This window comes from Panthera uncia (genome assembly GCF_023721935.1).
Source record: "Panthera uncia isolate 11264 chromosome B2 unlocalized genomic scaffold, Puncia_PCG_1.0 HiC_scaffold_24, whole genome shotgun sequence".
Classification (NCBI taxonomy): Eukaryota; Metazoa; Chordata; class Mammalia; order Carnivora; family Felidae; genus Panthera; species Panthera uncia.
Window position 1 is genome coordinate 56,338,915 of NW_026057580.1, and position 20,199 is coordinate 56,359,113.

Below are 20,199 nucleotides of genomic sequence, written 5' to 3' on the forward strand. Positions count from 1 at the left end.
TATTTTCTACCACTCTGCATCTTTAATATCTATTGTGATCTTTTGGTGAAAGTTTTTAATTTTAATATATTTCATGTCACGTTTTTCCTTTTTAGTTAGTATTTTTAGGGGTAATGTATAAAAAAATTTTGGCTACTCCAAAAATGCAAAACATTTCTTTATGTTTTCTCTTACAAACCAACATTTTCAAAATATTCCTCTAGCTGCTATGTGGGCAGTAGTCTTAAATTGTATCAATTAGGAGATTGCTAGTATAGACTCTATTCCTCAAAGATATCAGTACCAAAGTCTCAGTAATCCTCCTGGATTTACTTTAGACTCAGTGGCTGCTGAAATTCTTGCTACCACTTTCACATGACAGGCATTAAAATGCAGGAAGAGGCAATAGGAAATGAGTGTTCTTCCCAGATTTATCAGCTCCTTCAAAAGAGAGCTTTCCTCAAGGCTTTACCCAGAGACAATTCTGACATCCCCTCAACCATTTCATTTGCAAGAGAGGTGAGGAATTGTCATTTTTTAGCTCATTACTATGTCATTCTACTATAATAGGATACGATTTTTAACAAAAGAGAAGAGAATGGATCTTTGGGAGGTAATTAGCAATATTTACTGAGAGGACGAGCAGAAGCAGTGTGATCAGGTAGCAAGCTGTTCCCATCACCTGTTTGAAGAAGACTAGAATGATGGTGGTCGAAGTTGTAAAAGCGGTCAGATTCTGCAGCCATTTTGAAGATCTAATGGGATTTTCTGATGAACAAATAAAGACTATAACAGTTTTACTACCGATACCTATTTGCAGAAAGTATTACAAATGGATCTACTTCATAATGAAGGAATTTGAAACAAGAAAGAAGGAACATATGAAAGGTGAAACTCAGAAGAAAAAAAAATGTTATACCTTTGACTAATGTGAAGAATAAAATAATGGAATAAAGTTTAAAAATTATATGTGGAAAAAAATTAAAGCTTTCTAAGGTACTTATATTATTCAAGAAGAGGGCAGATCAAGGATATTAGAGCAGAGAGGAAGGAGAAAATTACATTGCCAGGGATAAAGAGAGGAAAGGGTCTTTCAAAAAGACAAACTATTGGGTGCAAATATTCAGAGATCTGCAGTAATCCTGTGGGTTTTGAGAAGGACAACAATGTGGCATGTTGGTGGATCCCAGCCTTCATTAAGGGTGCTGAGGATATCAGGATACAGCTGGGACAGTAAGTTGGGACAGATTGTGTAGGGTTATTTCAGGAGATTTTTAGGAGTCTGTATGTACTTCATTAGTTTGACGAAATCAGAGCCATTAAGTGTTTTTAAAAGCACGTGTGGCCTGAACTACACTTTTAATATAATTATGTTTTTAATATAAATATGTTGTAGAAATGTAAACTGAAATCAGCAAAACAGATAAGTGACTATTGTAATAATCAACATAGGACAATTTAGTATTTTACCTCAAGGCACCGTGCTATATACACATGTGGTACAAAAATGAATGACATTGTCACTAAACCCAGGAAACTTATAAAACAGGTTGCTGTTGTTTGTAAAGAGAATTGAAACAGGTGAAGGATTAGAGTCAGAGATTAGAGGCGAAGAATCTTTAGAGTTCATTTATTTGTAGAATTTGAGAAACACAACAAATGAACATAGGGGAAGGGAAGGAAAAATAAGATAATAAACAGAGAGGGAGACAAACAATAAGAGACGCTTAAATACAGAGAGCAAATGGATGGTTGCTGGAGGGAAGGGGAGGTATGGGTTAAATGGGTGATGGGCATTAAGAAGGGCACTTTTTGGGATGAGCACTGAGTGTCATATGTAAGAGATGAATTACCAGGTTCTACTCCTGAAGCCAAGACTGTACTCTATGTTAACTAACTTGAATTTAAATTTAAAAAAAGAAAGAAAGAAAACTTCAACTCAAAAAAAAATTTTGGGGGTTCAAGAAATGCTAGAAGATGCCCCCAGTGGTTGGGTTTTCTGCACCTTCTAGCCTCTCCCCAGCACGTGCGCACACACACACAGTGTCCCTTTCCATTGTTTCATTTGTGTGTTGTTGAACAAATGTCCTTAGGAAGAAAAAAACACTTGGGTTTAGAACATGACTTTATGCTGTATGCTTAGAGAATTTCATATTTGTTTAAGATAACATATCAAATTTCTGAAACAAGCTAAATAAATAATTAGTAATACTTTAAGGACTTCTAAACATGTTTCTTTTTCATGTTGTTTTCTCTACCAAATTAGTCAAACAGAAGTAAAATGTGTGAAGCCTCCATATGGTTATTGTGGCTTTTCATGATACAGCTATAGGGTTGAATCTCAATTTTGCCTCTAATGTTGGAATCATGGTCTCAAATAGAACCACTTACTGAATCTTTTTGCTCATATCCTAATCTCTTCTGGCATGTATATTTGCTTGAAAGATGAATGTCTCATATTGCAAGGAGCACAGATGTGCCTCTCTTTCTCAGCCATAATGATAAAAAACTCCAGTAAGCAACTATTTTGTGAATGGGTTTTATGGGATGCCAACTCATAGGTGCAAAACTAATTCATCCTTCTGCTAACAACAAACATTCACCCAAATTTCCCCCCACCTGCCAGAATAAGTATGATAACACACACAAGATTTTAGATAATGCATTTACCAAGTTCTGAAGCAGTGTTCAATCATAGCAATTTTTATAGATTTTCATGAGGAAAATCCATTAGACTTTGCTATGTTGCAGTATATCACAATCTAGAACACTGTACTATTACAGAATTTCAAAGAAGCAATCTTGCTATGAATGTTGTTTTGACCTCAAGAAAAGCAATTGGAAATTTCTTACTTATGAAACATGCATATCTTGAGGAGGTGGGTATTTCATTACTGAACCTGTATTTACTGTCTGATTTTTTTAATCTATAAGTACTTCATGAAGCAAAATAAGCTTTACTGTTTGTTGGTAAAAGATTTTTTAAAATCTGAATGCTTTCTATTATATTTGGGGTTCAGTCTAAAGTCTGGGGTCTCTACCAAATAAAAACATCAGAAAATCTTGTGAGGCATTATTGCTTACAAAATGGACAGTCTTAGGACGCCTGCGTGACTCAGTCGATTAAACATCTGACTCTTGATTTCAGCTTAGGTCATGATCCCTCAATTGGTGAGTTCAAGCTTCGTGTTGGGCTCTCGGCTGATGGTGCAGAGCCTGCTCAGGATTCTCCCTCTCTCCCTCTCTCTCTGCTCCTTCCCTGTTTGCATTCTCTCTCCCTCTCTCTCTCTCTCTCTCTCTCTCTCTCTCTCAAAATAAATAAATAAATAAATAAATAAACTTAAAAAATTTTTAAAAATGGGTAGTCTTAATTACTTCACCACCTCCAAGATAATTAATGTATAAACATCCCTACTTTTATACTTCATGTCTAAAAGGAAGACATTTTCCTTAGCCCATCTTTATTAGTTTTCTCTGGCTGCTGTAAGAAATTACCACAAACTTGGTGGCTTAAAACATGAGAAATGTATTCTTTCCTCATCCAGCTTCTGGTGGCTAAGGCATTCTTCAGCTTGAGGTTATATCACATTACCTTCTCCCTTTCTGTGTATGTGTCTCAAAATTCTCTCTGCCTCTCTTATAAGGACACACATGATTATGGTTAGGACACACTCAGATAATTCAAGATAAACTGTTCCTCTCAAGAGACTTAACTTTAGAGGTGCCTGGGTGACTCAGTCAGCTAAGCATCTAACTCTTGATTTTGGCTCAATGATCCTAGGGTCATGGGAGCCCAGGGTCATGGGATCCCAGGGTCATGGTATCGAGCCCAGCATCGGGCTCCATACTCAATGAAGAGAATGTCTCTCTCCCCCCGATCTCTTTCTGTCCCTCCCCTGCCAATTAAAAAAGAAAAAGAGAGAGAGAGAGACTTCACTTTATCACATCTTTTGTCATATAAAGTAATATTCATAGTTTCCAGGAAATTGACATGGATATCTTTGGTGCTATTTTTCAAATCACTACATACCATCTATCTGGATTTTACCACATAGTTTTCTGTCACTCTGGGGATTTTCTCCAGAAAATCCTTCTGCCTCCTTCTCCCTTACTCTCCTATCTTTAATTACTTCTCCTTCAATAGTTCTTCTCTTCAACATATACTCATACTGTTAGTTTTCTAGAGCTGCCATAACAAAGTACCACAGAATGGGTGGCTTCAACAACAGAAATTTACTTTCCTGCAATTCCAGAAGCTAGAAATCTGAGATCAAGGTGTGGGCAGGCTTGGTTTCTATGGCTTCTCTCCTTGGCTTGTAGATGGTTGTCTTCTCTCTCTTCTCATATGATCTTCCCTCCATACATTTCTGTGTCCTAATTTTCTTCCTTATAAGGACTCCAGTCATTTTGGATTAAGGCCCACCCTAATGACTTCACTGTACTGTAGTTACCTCTTTTAAAACTCTGTCTCCAAATACAGTCACATTCTGAGGTGCTGGGATTAGGACTTCCACATATAAATTGGTGGGGGGGTGGAATACAATTCACTCCATAACACAGGCCATTCTTTCCCATTCTAGAAAAAACAAAAACAAAAAACCTTCCATCTAAAGAAATACTCCCTCAGCTGTATAATACAGTTCCAGCTCTATCAGACATTTACTTCCCATCAAATTGTCTGGGTTTCTCCACATTTCTTGGTCCCCTTGCTATAAGGTAGAACCTTGGGACTAATTTTTGGTAGGCAGCACTACAGGTCTAATGGACCAGTAGAGGCTGTACTATGAAAATATGGATCTAAAAAACAAAAGTAATTTCATTTTTTTTTTATTTTTTTTAACATTTATTTATTTTTGAGACAGAGAGAGACAGAGCATGAGCAGGGGAGGGTCAAAGAGAGAGGGAGACACAGAATCCGAAACAGGCTCCAGGCTCTGAGCTGTCAGCCCAGAGCCCGATGCGGGGCTCAAAATCACAGACCGCGAGATAATGACCTGAGCCGAAGTAGGACGCCCAACCGACTGAGCCACCCAGGAGCCCCTAAAAGTAATTTCATTTTAGAGTCACCATCTTATAAGACTGACAACAAATGGATGATAATGCTTGTTTCAAAGAAAGCAGTTTCTGTGATACTCTGAGTTGCATGTTGTTCTCGTCCTCAGCTTTCGTCAATGGAGGCTATGAACAAACAGCTTTAAAAAGTCCATCGTGGCATTTACTGTAGGCAAACTATTTAGTACATCTCCAAAAATCTTTGCTTTCCCTGAGGGTCCCTCTTTACCTTTTGGTGATAATCCTGTAATTGACATATTTGTTTCATTTTTGTTTTTGTTTTGCTTAAAAGCCATATTTGGGGTGCAAGTTATACAACTAGACTATGAGCTCAGATGAAGGTAACAACTAGAGCTGTCTTAGCCATTTATGTATCCCCTCTGCCCAGAATAGGTGTTCAATAAATAAGCATTGAATAAATGAATGAGCCAACTTTACAGAGCTATGTAGCCTGAAAACCTCATTATTTTTCCCCAGATCTTAACTCTCTATTTTTGCTTGTATTTAGGGGTACACTTTCTCTAAATTATGAATGCAAATATTGTAAAAGTTGTGAAAATGTCTTTAATAAATATTTGGTTGAATGAATTATCTTGGCTGATTATAGTGTTTCCACAGGCCTGATTCTTTTAAATGATGCAATGTCAAGGACAGCCCTAGCAGGAGACTTGATACATTCATTCTACACCAAGTCAGCAGTCATCACAGAAAAGGTTGAAGCCATCAGTTCTGAAAGTGTCAGTAAGGAACTTCCGGTGTCCCTAAAATCTTTCAGAGGTTATGATGTCAAACTATTGTCAAAGTGGTATTACATCATTATTTGTCTTTTTCACGCTTATTTTTTTTCATGGGCATACAGTGAAGTTTTCCAGCAATTACATGATGTGTGATATCGTAACAAACTGAAAAAGTTTCTATTGACCCTGTTAAAAAGAATCCAAAATGAAGGGCACAATCTGAATATACCCCTGGGACCAAACATTTATAGTCACATAACCAAAGTTTAAAACTGTCCTGATTTCCCTGAAATGCCAACTCTAACCTTAAATAAAACTTACATTTCCTTCAAATAAGCATGACTTTACAGCTTCCTAGCCAACCAAGTAAGAAGATATGCAAACAAATCAGCATATAGAGTGCTACTACCATAAAAGGAATGTAAGCTTCTAGTAACAAATCACAAAACAATGCACTTCCTCATTCATGCTTTATAAACTGAGCTGTAACTACTGAAAGCCATGCTTCCACCAGTTTTAGTTTTGAAGTCTCCCAGGTTATGAATAGTTTGTTTCTCTCTCAATAAAATATATCAAGTGAAATTCTCTGAAATTTCTTTTGACAAGCCAAATGTTAAAAAGACTTGGGAAAACCTAAAGCAAATCCACTCCTCTCACTAAATTTTTTGTTCTACAAGATTAATTTTACAAAAAACATATATTATTTACATTAACACTCATTTTACTGCAGTCATTGTTCATAACTATTTTATTTCCATTTTAACACAATAAATAGATATAACCCATATACATAAGCTCTTTGAGAGATCCTCAAAATGTTTAACACCACAAAAGTTTCCTGAAACCAAACAGTAAGAACCACTAGGGAAAGAATGAACTCCCACTTTTAAGAAGCTCCTTCCTGTATGTTGTGGAAAAACAAAACTAAAAACATATGTGTCCCCTTTCACTACCTCCTGGATCATTAGCTCCAGGAAACATGTATGACATCACAATTAAGCACCATTGTGCAATACAAAAAACTACTCAGTAGAATAAGGGGAATCTGAGTGGTAGCCACACAGATAGACAATTTAGAGATCTATAGATATACCCCCAAAGTATGTTTTCTCTTTTTGTTTCCATGCAACATTTACTCTAAGTCTAAAACAGAATTCTCTTCTGTCAATTCCTGGCTCCTGAGAAATTAGGATCTATATCTGATTCTCCTGGTACAATTCCTCATTCAGAGAAGTATCTGACATACTTCACTGGTGATCCTTATATTTCTGATGCTACTGCCCAGAGGTCTTTTTACATTAGGATATTTCTCAGAAGTATGGCCTTGCTCTGGAATGGGGAATATATTTCATAGTAAGTGCCAACTTTAATATATTGTTAGCAGTGGCTGGAACATTGTTTGAGAAGGATTCTGAGGCATTTCCAGGCTTAGCAAGACAAATGCTATAATTGATTAGTGGTCTACTCTAGGTCCTAAAAGGAAGAGTGTTAGCTTATGTGCTGTGTATTTGCTGACCAAATGAAATCAACTGGAATTGCTATGGTCAAACAGATATAAGGAAGACATTAAGTGTTTAATCCATGTAAAAATTACACAGGGATATAGTTACTATGATGATTAATAACAGATATCAGCAATAGTATTTGTCTCATAAACACAGTCAATCTGCTTAAAACATGAGCACAGATTTTAAGATTCAAAGAAACAAATCAATTTAAGAGAACACAAGAATTGCCGTAAAGATTTGTAATAACATACACTGTGCATCTATATATCTGAAGACATTTTTACCAACTACTCTTGATTGGAGTACCTTTAGGAACTTGACCAGAACTTACTTTCTGAAACAATCTCAGAATGGAATTTAAAAGGGTGAATATTAGGTATACCAGCTGTGGCTCTTCACAACTTCCAGATGTTATCACTGCTGCTACTATAAAGTCTTCAATCTCTTTACAACATATATCTTGTTGGTGTAACTAATAATTAATACATGGAGGAAGAAGAAGAGGAGGAGAAAATTGAGAGAGGAGAAGGAGCAAGAGATAAAGAAGAAAGATATCAGACAGAGAAAGACACATCCTATGTTATTTCACATACATGTGGAATCTAAAATAAAACAAACTCATAGATATAGACAACACACTCGTCAGTTGCCAGAGGTTAGGTGTTAGACGTGGGTGAAGTAGGTGAAAGTGGTGAAAAGGTACCAAGAAGAAGAAGAAAGACACAAATCATTTCTGGAGATTTGAGCCAGTGTGACTTTTTGTTTGGAGGAAACACAGATACTATACATTTCTTTAGAATGTGTCCCTATGACTATTAACTCTACATACCATTCTACACACCAGTACCTTAGCAGTGATACAAACTGCCAATATAGTCCTTTACATCATATTTTGTTGATAAAATAGAAGAATTTTAGCTTCTTTGAGAACAACATCCAAGCACTGACAAGAACACTAACTTGTTCCTTTCCGAATTGGACGTTTTGTCATTTTGCCTGGCAGTTATACTGTGGAGAAGTGTACTCAGCAAAGCAACTGATGCCTGGAGCTAATACGTCTGGCTCTAAATACAGCACTGTGAAGAAATGGCGGGAGAGGGGGGGAACAAAACCAGAAAAGACTAATATAGAATTTGTTCCCTTGGAAACAAAAGACTACTTAGTGTTTTTGGGAATAAATATATATATTTGCAGAACAAGTTTCACAAAAATGTGGCTCTAAAATGAAATTCTGACAATATAGTCACAACACTAGTGAGGAGTAAGGGGAGCATAAATAGATAAGTAATTTTATAGTTTATAAAGTACATGCATTTGACTCCATAGGTCAGACTACAAAGGTTATGTACCAATGATAAAGTGATGTGAAGCAGAAGGGATGCCAGTTATTGCTTTACTGATAAAGATGAAGGGTCACAATGAACAAAAACTTGCTCCCCCATCCAACAAAACCTACAAATATCAAAAAAGAATTTTAAATCTCATTTTGGGAGGAGAATAAAAAGAAAAATATAGGAAAGCAAAAAAATATTCTAAAATAAGTTATTAAATAGCTTTGTAGGATTTTGATAAAGAAAATGGTGATTATTATGGAACAGCAAAAGTTCTTTAAGAGTAAGTCTTGAAAAGTTTTTTCCAAGACTGATAAATTTCAATTCTGGAATTCCATAAACAAGTTGGCATTCCACCATCTTCCCCTAAACAAAAGGGGAAATATGGTATTTAAGACAATCATATTCAAAGGTATGTGTTAACTCTATAAAACTAATGAATCAGACTTTCAGATGTCCCTAAAGTTCCCTCTAGCTCTAAAATTTTTTGAATCTAGAATCCTAACATACCAGTGTCACCAACTTATCACAGACTATATCCTTGTTTCTCTCTTAATCAATTTTGCTATTAACTAGAATAAAAAAACTTAATTATATTTTAAAAACTTATAGATGGCAGGTGATGGCAGAAATAACAATGTTGCAGGACATTTAATTTTGGAAATAATTTCAACTAGTTAGAACAGTTTGCTCTTCTTGGTACACCCATGGTAAAAGACTGGCATATAGTAGATCTCAAATACTATTTGTTGAAATAATAAATGAATGAATGGGTCAAAGCTAACAAGGTGAAATTTATCAAATTAAATTTAATTTTTTCAGATACAGAGTTGACTAAACCTAGTTTGATAGCAATTTAGATACAGTTCATTACCAGCTCAATTTAAGCCAAGAGTCCAATTAACAGAAGTATAATATCTAGGGAAATTAATCTGTCATCTGCTCTATTCAGACTGTGTGTAAAATACTAAATTCCTCTGGGCATCACTTTCAAAAGCTAATACTGGCGAACTAGAGTTCAATAAGAGAAGATGGCCAGGATATCTAGAGGTCTGGAAATTCTTTCAGGAGATCTAATGAAGGATCTTAGATGCTAAACTTAGAGAAAGAAAACAAGAGGGACATACTGAATATCTGAGAGTGGTCATGGGAAAGATATATTAGAGTCATTCTGTTGACTCTAGGAAAGAATACGGAAGTTACAAAGAAATAGATCTTGCTTTAGTATAGGGAAGGAATTTCTGTTAAATCTGTCCCAAAATGAATTAACCTACTTTGCAAAGAAGGGAATACTTCATCACTTCAAGTGGTCACACAAAAAGTACATAATCTGCCAGGGCCTTGCAGAGAAATTATTGATACTGATCTGAAGAGGCTTTCCTGCCCTAATACGCTGTGATTCTATGGTCCCTGCGTAATTGCTGCCTACCTCTTGAACATTATTGTAATCTCTCTTTTCACTGACTTATCTTCTATTCATTTAATACTTGATCAGTTCTTTGTTCTTGCTCCCATTATTCACATTTGTTCCTGAGGTATCCTACAATCTAACTTCCATTGCTATCATAGCAGGAAAAAAAAAATCCCCTCTTAAAAGTCATAACCTCTTTGCTTTAATAGTCAATGGGTTTGCATTTATTTTCATTCTCTTTGACCCCGTAGAGGTATTGTTAACTATTCCACCCTCTATACCTTCTTTGCTTCCCTTATTTCTAGTTCTTCAATTTCATCTTCTTTTTTCTGACCTTTTGGCTTTTCTTTCACCCATAAATCATAGTAGCTTCCAAGGGTATTGATGCTTTCTATGCATAAGATTGAACTGCCATCTTTGATGGTGGTATCAAGGTGCTTGTTAAATCCCTAACTACAATAAGGTAATATCAGTGACAATATTAACACAATGTCTTTGTAATTTCTCTGCAATGACTTGGTTAAGAATACACATTTTGCAGTTGCTTGGGTTTATTTTCCTAGTTGAGTTGGAAAAAGTACTTCACATTTTATTGTTTTATTTTCTAGTAAACAAAGAAAAAGTCTTCAAATTTTATTAAAAGTATGGTTTACCTTGGAGGAATTTTACAGGATCACATCTCATATCATCAAAGAAACCATCAATCCATATTACAAATGTTAGAATATATTATTAGCCTTTGAATTTAAAATGAATCTGAGGATGGTTTCTCAATCATGTACCTAGTGTAGCATCCGTACACAATCATGTACCTAGTGTAGTGAAGGACCATGAGTCCTTCCCACATAATATATGTGTCAAAAATTTGACGTAAGTCTGTAGACACAAGCTGTTAGAAAGGTTTTTTTAGAGAAATGAAGCTTTATTTTCCAAGTCTACATATAGTTTGTTCTTAAGAGGAATCTCTCATCTCTTATTCAGTAGCCACTTGTACTGTTTACCATTATCCTATTCATACATTAGATTACTTAAAGCTCCTCTACTCTTTATCATGATGTTAGCCAACATTGAAATAGTCCCCTTTCATTCTTATTCCCCACTCAAAATAACTGACACTGCAGTTAAGGTATAGTTGTTAGGTGCAGATAGTTGTTTTGAGTCTCATGATTTCAGAGTGAACAAATGTGTGCCTTTATCAAAGATTGAAACCAGGACTGTCCAATAGAGCTCTTGTTGAAGATGAAAATGGTTTTCTATACTGTTCCATAAGATAGCCATGAGCCACATATGGCTATTGCACATTTGAAAAGTGGCTATTGTGAATGAAGGACTAACTTTTATATTTTATTTAAAGTTTTAAACTGTTTTTTAAGGGCAGTTTTAGGTTCATAAGAAAATTGCAAGGAAGGTATAAAGATGTCCCCTAGATTCTCTGCACCCACACATATGTAGCCTCTCCATTATCAAAATCCCCTCACCAAAGTGGAACATTTGTTATAAATGATGAACTTACATTAATACATCATAATAACTCAAAGTTAATTGTTTACATTAGGGCTCACTCTTGGTGTCCTACATCCTATTGGGGTGGACAAATGTATGATAACAACACACATCCATCATTATAATATCATAGTGTTTTCCCTGCCCTAAAAATCTTCCAGGCTCTGCCTATTCATCCCTCCACCTTCCCCAACCCCTGACAATCAATGGTCTTTTTACTGTCTTTATAGTCTTGCCTTTTCATAATGTCATATAGTTGGAATCACACAGTATGTAGCCTTTTCAGATTGGCTTCTTTTATTTAGCAGTATGCACCTAAGGTTCCTCCATGTCTTTTCAGGACTTGATAGCCCATTTCATTTTAGTGCTGAATAATATTCCATTGCCTGGATGTATCATAGTTCATTTATCCATTCACCTACTGAAGGAAATCTTAGCTGCTTCCAAGTTTTGGCAATTATGAATAATGATGCCTTAAATACCTGTGTGTAGGTTTTTATGTGGACATAAGTTTTCAACTTCTTTGGATAAATACTAAGGAGTGCAAGTGTTCAATTGAGAGTAAGAGTATTTTTATATTTTGTAAGAAAGCACCAAACTTTCAAAGTGGTTGTACCTTTTTGCATTCCCACTAGCAACAAATATGAGTTCCTATTGCTTCACATCCTCATCAGCATTTGGTATTGTCAATATTCCATATTTTGGTCATTCTGATAGTTGTGTAGTGATATCTTATTTCAATTTGTGTTTCTTTGATGACATGATACAGAGCATCCTTTTATAGGTGGCTCTGCCATCTATACATCTTCTTTGGTGAGATGCCTGTTAAGGTCTTTGGCCCATTTTTTAATTGGGCTCCTTGTTTTCTTACTTTTGAGTTTTAAGACTTCTTCGTATATTTTGATAGCAGTCCTTTATCAGAAATGTCTTTTGTAAAGATTTTCTCCCAGTTCATATCTTGTCTTCCATTCTCTTGACTTTGACTTTAGCAGAGCAGTTCTTAATTTTAATCAAGTCCAGCTTATCAGTTCTTGCTTTCATGCTTTGTGCCTTTGGTATTGTATCTGTAAAGTCAGTGATATATCCAAAGTCATCTAAATTTTCTCCTGTTATCTCTATGGGCTTTATAGTAGCATTTTACTTTTAGATCTATGATCCAAATGTAATTTTCTTTTTGAGAGAGAGAGTGCAAACACAAGCAGGGGAGAGGAGCAGAGGGAGAGAGATAGGGTTTCAAGCAGGCTCTGTGCTCAGTGCAGAGCCTGATGCGGGACTCAATCCCATGACCCTCAGATCATGACCTGAGCTGAAATCACAAGTTGGACAGTCAACCCACTGAGCCACGCAGGCACCCCACTCCAAATGTAATTTTTATGAAGCTTTAAGTTTTGCATCTATAGTCATTTGTGTGTATGTGTGTGTGTGTGTGTGTGTGTGTGTGTGTGTGACTATCCAATTATTCCAGTAACATTTGTCAAAAAGATTGTATTTTCTCCATTGTATTTCTTTTGTTCCTTTCTCAAAAATTAATTGACTATATTTATATTGGTCTATCTCTGGACTCTCTATTCTATTCCATTGATGTATTTGTCTATTCTTTGACAAATACCACATTATCTTGATTAGTGTAGTTTCATAGTAAGTCTTAAAGTCCAGTAGTGTCAGTCCTCCAACTTTGTTCTTCCATATTGTGCTGGCTATTCTGGCTATTTTGCTTCTTTATATAAACTTCACAATAAGACTGTTAATATCCACCCAACAATTTGTTGGGAAATTGATTGGGATTGTATTGAATCATAGATCAAGTTGAAGAGAACTGACATCTTGAAAATATAAGATTTCCTGGAGTTTTCCTATCCATGAACATGGAATACCTTTCCATTTATTTAGTTCTTCTTTGATTTCACTCATCAAAGTTTGTCATTTTCTTCATATAGATCTTGTACATATTTTGCTAAATTTATGCCTAAGTATTTCATTTTTGGGGGTGCCAATGTAATTTTGGGCATGCTAGTTGTATTGTGTTTTCAATTTCAAATTCCACTTGTTCATTGTTGGTATAATTTTATTTAATTTTAATTAACTTTACTTTAAATAGCTTCATCTTGCTAGTGGCTACCATTTTAGTCTAGGATCTAAAAAATACAATCAGTAATTATTCCTTTTTTTAGGAATTATTGCTTTTTAGGAATAAATGTAAATGTTATTACTATACCAAAGTAAAATGCTGCACCAAAACAGTTACACTGACTTGTTCATCTAACCTATACGGAGTATACCAGGGTACTATGTACCCGATGTCATACTAATGCTAAGGAGCACCGAGGAGCTCAGACTTAGAGACATAGTAAGTAAAAATTGCAGTGTAGTTTTGCTTGCTATTAGAGACAATAATGCATTTAGCTACTAGACACCATATATATAATTCCTACAATAATTGTAGGAATTTAAAAAAAGGCTTCATTGAAGAGTTTTATTTAATCTGGGACATCATGGAAAAATAAGTTACAAAATAAATGGGGGCATGGTGCAGTGAGGAATAGGACAGGCATTCCAGAAAACATACTGAAAGGGTTTGGTGTGTCTAGGCCACAATCCACATGTGGTGTGCAGCAGCTGATGCTGCCAAAAAGTAGACTCCAGGCTGACAGAGTCCTATATAGTAAGTAACAAGTTTGGATGCCAAGTGATCACATGGTATGCTGTATTTTCCCTATTGTTCTACTTTTTATAGTTTATATTAAGTACTAAAAAAAATCTGCTTCATTAGACTTATAAGTTGTTTATGGCAAGATCATATCTGCCTTACCAACCAATGTAATCCATGGTATCTGACAGAGAATGAGTACTTCAGAGTAAATTACTTCAGAGTAAATACCCACCTTTTACTGATTTCAATGCAGAGTAAAGCAAAATAAAGGTGCCCTTTGCTTCCTCCGTTTCATCGGTAGCTATATATGCATATTATCATATGTTCCTATTTCATTACTTGATAGAGCCAATATTCCCTATAGGAGAAACGGGAAAGAATGACATTCTAAATCTAGAATAACAGGAAAGCAATTCCCAATCTTTAACGGTACCCAAATTAGTCATCTTTGTGCAAAAAAATAGAGTACCTACCTTCAGTACTGTCTCCCATTTGTCACCCAAAAGGTACAATTGCTCTGTGTCCATATAAAAATTAACATAATTCACTACGTACTGCTCCTTAATAGCCAGCGAAGAAGAGATACTAATCGCAGGCACAGGCACATCTCCTCCCCTTTCCTCCCCCAAAAACAAATGAAGGGCACAAGAAAAATAAAAGTAGTTAATTTGATCAACACTGCTCTTAAACACTATTGACAATACGAAAACCTAAAGTAACACTTTACTAACTTGAGCCCCCCTGCATCCCGCCTGCCATATTCCAGGAACCTAGTCACCTGGCTCCCAAACAAGGCCCTTCCGCCTCACAACAAGCAGGACGCTCCCCGCCACGTGAGGTGGGCGGGGCTGAGGCTGTTCCGGCCCGTCCCTGCCGGAGCGGGGCGCGCGCGTTCGGTATCTGCGTCGGGGGAGGAGTCTCTTGTCCCTCCGCGCGGCCCGTTCCGCCTCGCCTCCCGCTTCCTTTAGGCTGACGTGTCGGCAGTTCTTCGGAACCTCTGCGAGTAGGGCCGGGATGGCGGACGCCTGGGAGGAGATCAGGCGGTTGGCGGCTGACTTTCAGCGGGCGCAGTTCGCCGAGGCCACACAGAGGTGCCTGACCCTCCCTTTTCGTTGCAGAATCCAAAATAGCCCCTGGGTAGTCACGCCGAGATCTGAGGCCGCAGATCCCTGGCTCTGGACCCCGCACCTTCCCAGGCCGTGTCACCGATTTCGCCCTCACCTTCCTCCCCGAGCCTGGATTGCAGTTCCAAGTATAGTTCCCAGCTTTGAAACCCGAAAGCTACTACGCCCCGGACCATCCCCCGCCCCCAGCCATGCCCCAGCCAAGTGCTGCCGCGCCCCGCCCTCTTGATGGCTGAAGCTGTTGATTTCTCACTGTCTTAAGAGTGTCCCTCAGATCCTTATTTACCCAACCCCCTATGGCATAATTGATTATTATGCACTTCCTGACCTAGAATAAGCTGGAAGGGAGAGGCAACAACAAAATGCAGTACTTTGTAAATGCCGTGTTGACCCTTTAAACATTTTGCCTTTTTTGTCCACCAGGAGAGTGTGCCAGGCCAGACCCATGGTCCCATCCGTCATTTTTAAGAACTCCCGGACACTGACATTTCTTGCAAACCCACCAACCTTGGCGGGATTGTGTCCTGGGCACCCTAACTCTGCTTTTTAATATTACAGAACACATAAACAATGTTGATAGAATCCTTTTTTATCCATTGACTATCTCTTACTAAGATGTTTTTGTTCCCAATGGGGCTTGAAGACCTTAATCCCTTAATACTGTATTTTGTAGTACCGAGGACAAACTAGGGCACATACTTAAGAGCTTGGATAACAGTTGTAGTCATGGTTTTCCTAGGCCATATCCCCTGCCTACAGACCAATAGTAGTAGGCAATTATACACTTAAAGAAAATTCCGGTTTGTTTGGTTTTGGTTTTTTTACTGAACTTAAACTGGGAATTGAAGTAAAAGTAGGGCTACCTAATTTATATGTGCTACCTAAATTATATGTGCTAACTTTTCTATTCAGATTTGAAGGGTACAAGCAGGCCTGTAGGAGAGAGCAGACTTGAAATTCTGTAATAGAATGGTTTGTACCAGTTAGGTACATGATTTAAGTTTATGTAAACCTGCTTACTCCCAAGAGGTGTGTGTACGTGTGTGTGTGTGTGTGTGTTTTAACACATTGAATCAGTATGGTTATACTAATCAAAGGTACAGATTTTGTAATGTAAATCTTAGTGACTCTTTACCCAAACTTTTTTTAAAAGTTCATAAATTGTTAAGTTTGTTAAGCACCAAATGTATCAAGTGCATTTTAAAACTTCTTGTTTTCCTCAGGTTGTCAGAGCGGAACTGCATTGAGATTGTGAATAAATTGATTGCTCAGAAACAGCTAGATGTAGTTCACACACTTGATGGGAAGGAATATATTACTCCAGCCCAAATTAGTAAAGAAATGAGAGATGAGCTACATGTCCGAGGAGGTAAGTAATTCCTTAGTTTTTTTTCTTCTGGTTATTTGGAAGAGGGAAAAAACTTATAAAACATAACTAATAAATTATTTGGAGGATGTGGGACACTCTTCTCAATTGTTAATATGGAAATCAGCGTTAATGTTTTTAATAGCTTCAGGTAAAGATGATCATATAATTTAAATGAAGTCAAATATCGTCACTTTACAAAATAGCATCTTTTATTATTTTGAGTTATGTGTTCTGTGTGTGAATTAATCAACTGTTCCTATTCACAGTTCATGAATTTATTGCATGACGCAGGGGAGGGTACTTAGCTGTCTATTATCAGGTGGTAATTATGAAATGAGAACAGAGATTTTGAAGGATTATAAATTGTTGAAAATCAGAGCTATACTGCCACTTTTTTAAAAAAAAACTTACCTTTAAGTATTTGCAGATTAGGAAACGATATGGTGCTATACCTGTATATCATGGGAAATGCAATTATAAGCATATGAAAAAGTTTTTTTTTCTTTTTTTTAATTTGAACTACTGAGCAAATTTGAACACTTTGATTAAAATATAAGCAACTATGAAAACAGCTCTTCATTAGATGTTATCAGATATACCCTTGGTGTTGGTTCATCTTCCTCCATATTGCTAAGAAAATATTAGCTATAATTTGGAATACTTGACAGACTTCTTTTGCCAATACATGGAAATCTACTCATTCCAAAAATTTTTTAAATGAGTTCATCTGAATTTAATTGTCAGTATCACTTTGGTACAATAGATAAATTCTGCCAGGGGAGTCCATCTTAAATCCATAGATCTGGCCAAATTGTGTATCAATCAATTGATGTTCGTTATTGGCCTAATGTGACAAATGAAACTTCAAAAATAAATTATTGCCTGTGCCTTCAGCCATGAGGATGTATTCAGCTAATGGTTTGCATTTGAAAACGGTAATTATTGTAGCTTTATGTGCTTTCAAGAAGGGGGCCTTCAACTGTCCAAGATGTAAATCTATTGAAATTTACAGTTTTTGTCTGGTGTATACTTACACATGAATTAAAGTCAATGAATGTCTTTTCTTTAAAGGTCGAGTAAACATTGTTGATCTACAACAGGTACATTTTTAATTTATAAATTTTTTTCCTTTCTCAATTTTTTGATACTATGACTTAAGAATTCACTAATACTGGTATCTTATTTTGTGTATCTGTGAAGAAATAGTTTTATATCCCACACTAATATATTTAATTAATAAGTTCTGACATATTGAATTGATTTAATAAGTTCTTCTTTCTTAGTTATTTGCTTATTCTTTACCGAGTAAACTCATAGTTATGATTTTTCATTGTAACAGGGTTTAAGTATTTAGGGAGAAAAATAATGTTCATGTTTACTTTAGTATATGGAAGGAGTAAAGAAATATTTTAAAAAGAAGAAGATATTTTTATAAAATATAAGAGCACATGTCATCAACAAGTTACACTATATCCAAGAAGCTGGAAAATCTTGTGCAAATCCTGCCTATTGTATGACAGTACAGTTTCTTAATGCAAACTTTGCTAACAAGTGAAAATGTAGTTGTTCAGAAATGAAAGTAAATAAGCAATAAACCTCTCATTTTTATTTGACTGAGACTTTTGACAGTATTTCAAATTAATTTGAAATTCATCTAAGAGAAAGTAAGTTTTTAAAAAGATAGGTTGGGGCACTTGGGTGGCTCTGTCGATTCTTGGTTTCAGCTCAGGTCATGACCTCACCAATCATGGGTTCGAGCCCCACGTCAGGCTCTTTGCAGACAGTGCAGAGCCTGCTTGGAATTCTCTCTCTCCCTCTCTTTGCCCCTATCCCCCTCACACTATCTCTTAAAATAAATAAACTAAAAAAATAAAAATAAAAGTCATAGAAAAAAATGTTCTAATATATAGTTTCAAACTTAAGAAACAATATGAACTTATCACTAATAGAATTTTATTTTTTTTCCAGGTAATTAATGTGGATCTGACTCATATTGAAAGTAGAATTGGTGACATTGTAAAATCAGAAAAGCATGTTCAGCTAGTTCTGGGACAACTGATAGATGAGTAAGTACAATATTTAGGAGCACTTTTTTATGTTTCTTTTTTTTTTTTTTTTTTTCCATAGTGTTTAAATTTAGAACAATTGTGACCAGTTTGGCATTTTATTTAGAACTCAAGTGCTGATTTTCATTTTTAGGATCATTATATTTAAATTGTAAGTGCTTGGGGCACCAGGGTGGCTCAGTTGGTTAAGCGTCCCACTCTTCATTTTTGGCTCAGGTCACAATATCAAGGTCATGAATTTGAGCCTTGCCTCAGCTCCGTGCTGAGCATGGAACCTGCTTAAGATTCTCTCTCTGCCTCTCCCTCTCTCCCTCTCCCACTCACTTTCTTTCTCTTTCTCAAAGAAAAAAAAGTAAGTGCTTAATTGTATGGAGTACTTGGGAATAATAAAAACTTTGATTTTTTTTCTATTAAAGCAGCATAAACATAATTCTTACAATCTTTACTCTATGATCTTAATTCCGAAAGCAGATTTGTTCCAAAAATATTAATGAAAAATGCAGAATTTACATAGTTAAAAAAATCCCAGCATTTATCATTTGGTTAACCTTACATTAATTACATTGATAAGAAAAATAATTTTCAGAATATGAATAATGACTTATGTTTACCTAAACATACCCTATTCATTATTTTGTGAGCATACCTTATTGCACATAAAAGAGGAAAATAATTGTAATTTTTTTTTCTTTAACTATTAGCAACTATTTGGATCGGTTAGCAGAAGAGGTAAATGATAAATTGCAAGAAAGTGGTCAGGTCACCATATCAGAACTATGTAAGACCTATGATCTTCCTGGAAACTTTCTGACACAGGTACTTTTTCTTAATAGCTTAGTGTCTTTTCAGGTAAATAAAGAATTTTAATTGGAAGAAAAAAACTAGACTTTTGTAGCATTAACTTTTTGCAAGTGTTTATTGATGTAGTTGTATATTTTGGGGATGCTTCCAATACATTGATGGCTCTGATGAGACAGACCATTTAGAAATGATTATTTCTTTGTTCTTAAAATAGTTTGCCATTTTAGAATTATAGACATTCATTTTGTATACTGGAAAGTGCATGTGCTTTGGAGTTAAACAGACTTTGATTTTATTCTGCTTATGCCACTGTTTAGTTATTCAATGTTAGGAAAATTATTTCACCTCTTTTGTACTTGAATTTCCATATCTTTAAAATGGGAATAATTGTCTTTTTCATAGACTTCAATAAGGTTATATATATGGTGTATCAGTGAGATGTCTGGCACAATGGAGGTACTCAATAAATGATGGTTTTGTTTTGTATTTACTGGAATAAATAAGGGAAAAGCCAAATCTCTTTTTAGGTATATATCTCTTTAAGAAAATCCAACTTACAAAAATTTACCAAACCATAATTGCATGAGATTAATTTATAATACAAACAGATTTACTAACCTATTTTAAGAGAGTGACTTCCTATAATTGCATCTAAAATACAATTTGAA

The 20,199-nt window shown here is 35.8% G+C and overlaps 1 protein-coding gene and 1 long non-coding RNA gene across 2 annotated transcripts in view; one reads left to right on the top strand and one right to left on the bottom strand.

Moving 5' to 3' along the window:
• Positions 1–10,160: 10,160 nt before the first annotated feature.
• On the bottom strand, positions 10,161–15,157 carry LOC125938711 (uncharacterized). The gene is made up of 3 exons (XR_007462779.1): positions 14,645–15,157; positions 14,404–14,529; positions 10,161–12,585 (listed from the first exon to the last, which is right to left on the bottom strand). It is a non-coding gene; the product is annotated as an uncharacterized LOC125938711 (long non-coding RNA).
• A 26-nt stretch (positions 15,158–15,183) lies between these two features.
• UFL1 (UFM1 specific ligase 1) overlaps positions 15,184–20,199 on the top strand; it is a 33,064-nt gene continuing 28,048 nt past the window's right edge. Inside the window, exons 1-5 of the mRNA XM_049654015.1 lie at positions 15,184–15,262; positions 16,519–16,664; positions 17,736–17,764; positions 18,633–18,730; positions 19,432–19,546. Coding sequence (XP_049509972.1) covers positions 15,186–15,262; positions 16,519–16,664; positions 17,736–17,764; positions 18,633–18,730; positions 19,432–19,546 — 465 coding nt within the window. The 5' untranslated portion in view covers positions 15,184–15,185. The remainder of the gene's footprint in view (positions 15,263–16,518; positions 16,665–17,735; positions 17,765–18,632; positions 18,731–19,431; positions 19,547–20,199) is intronic.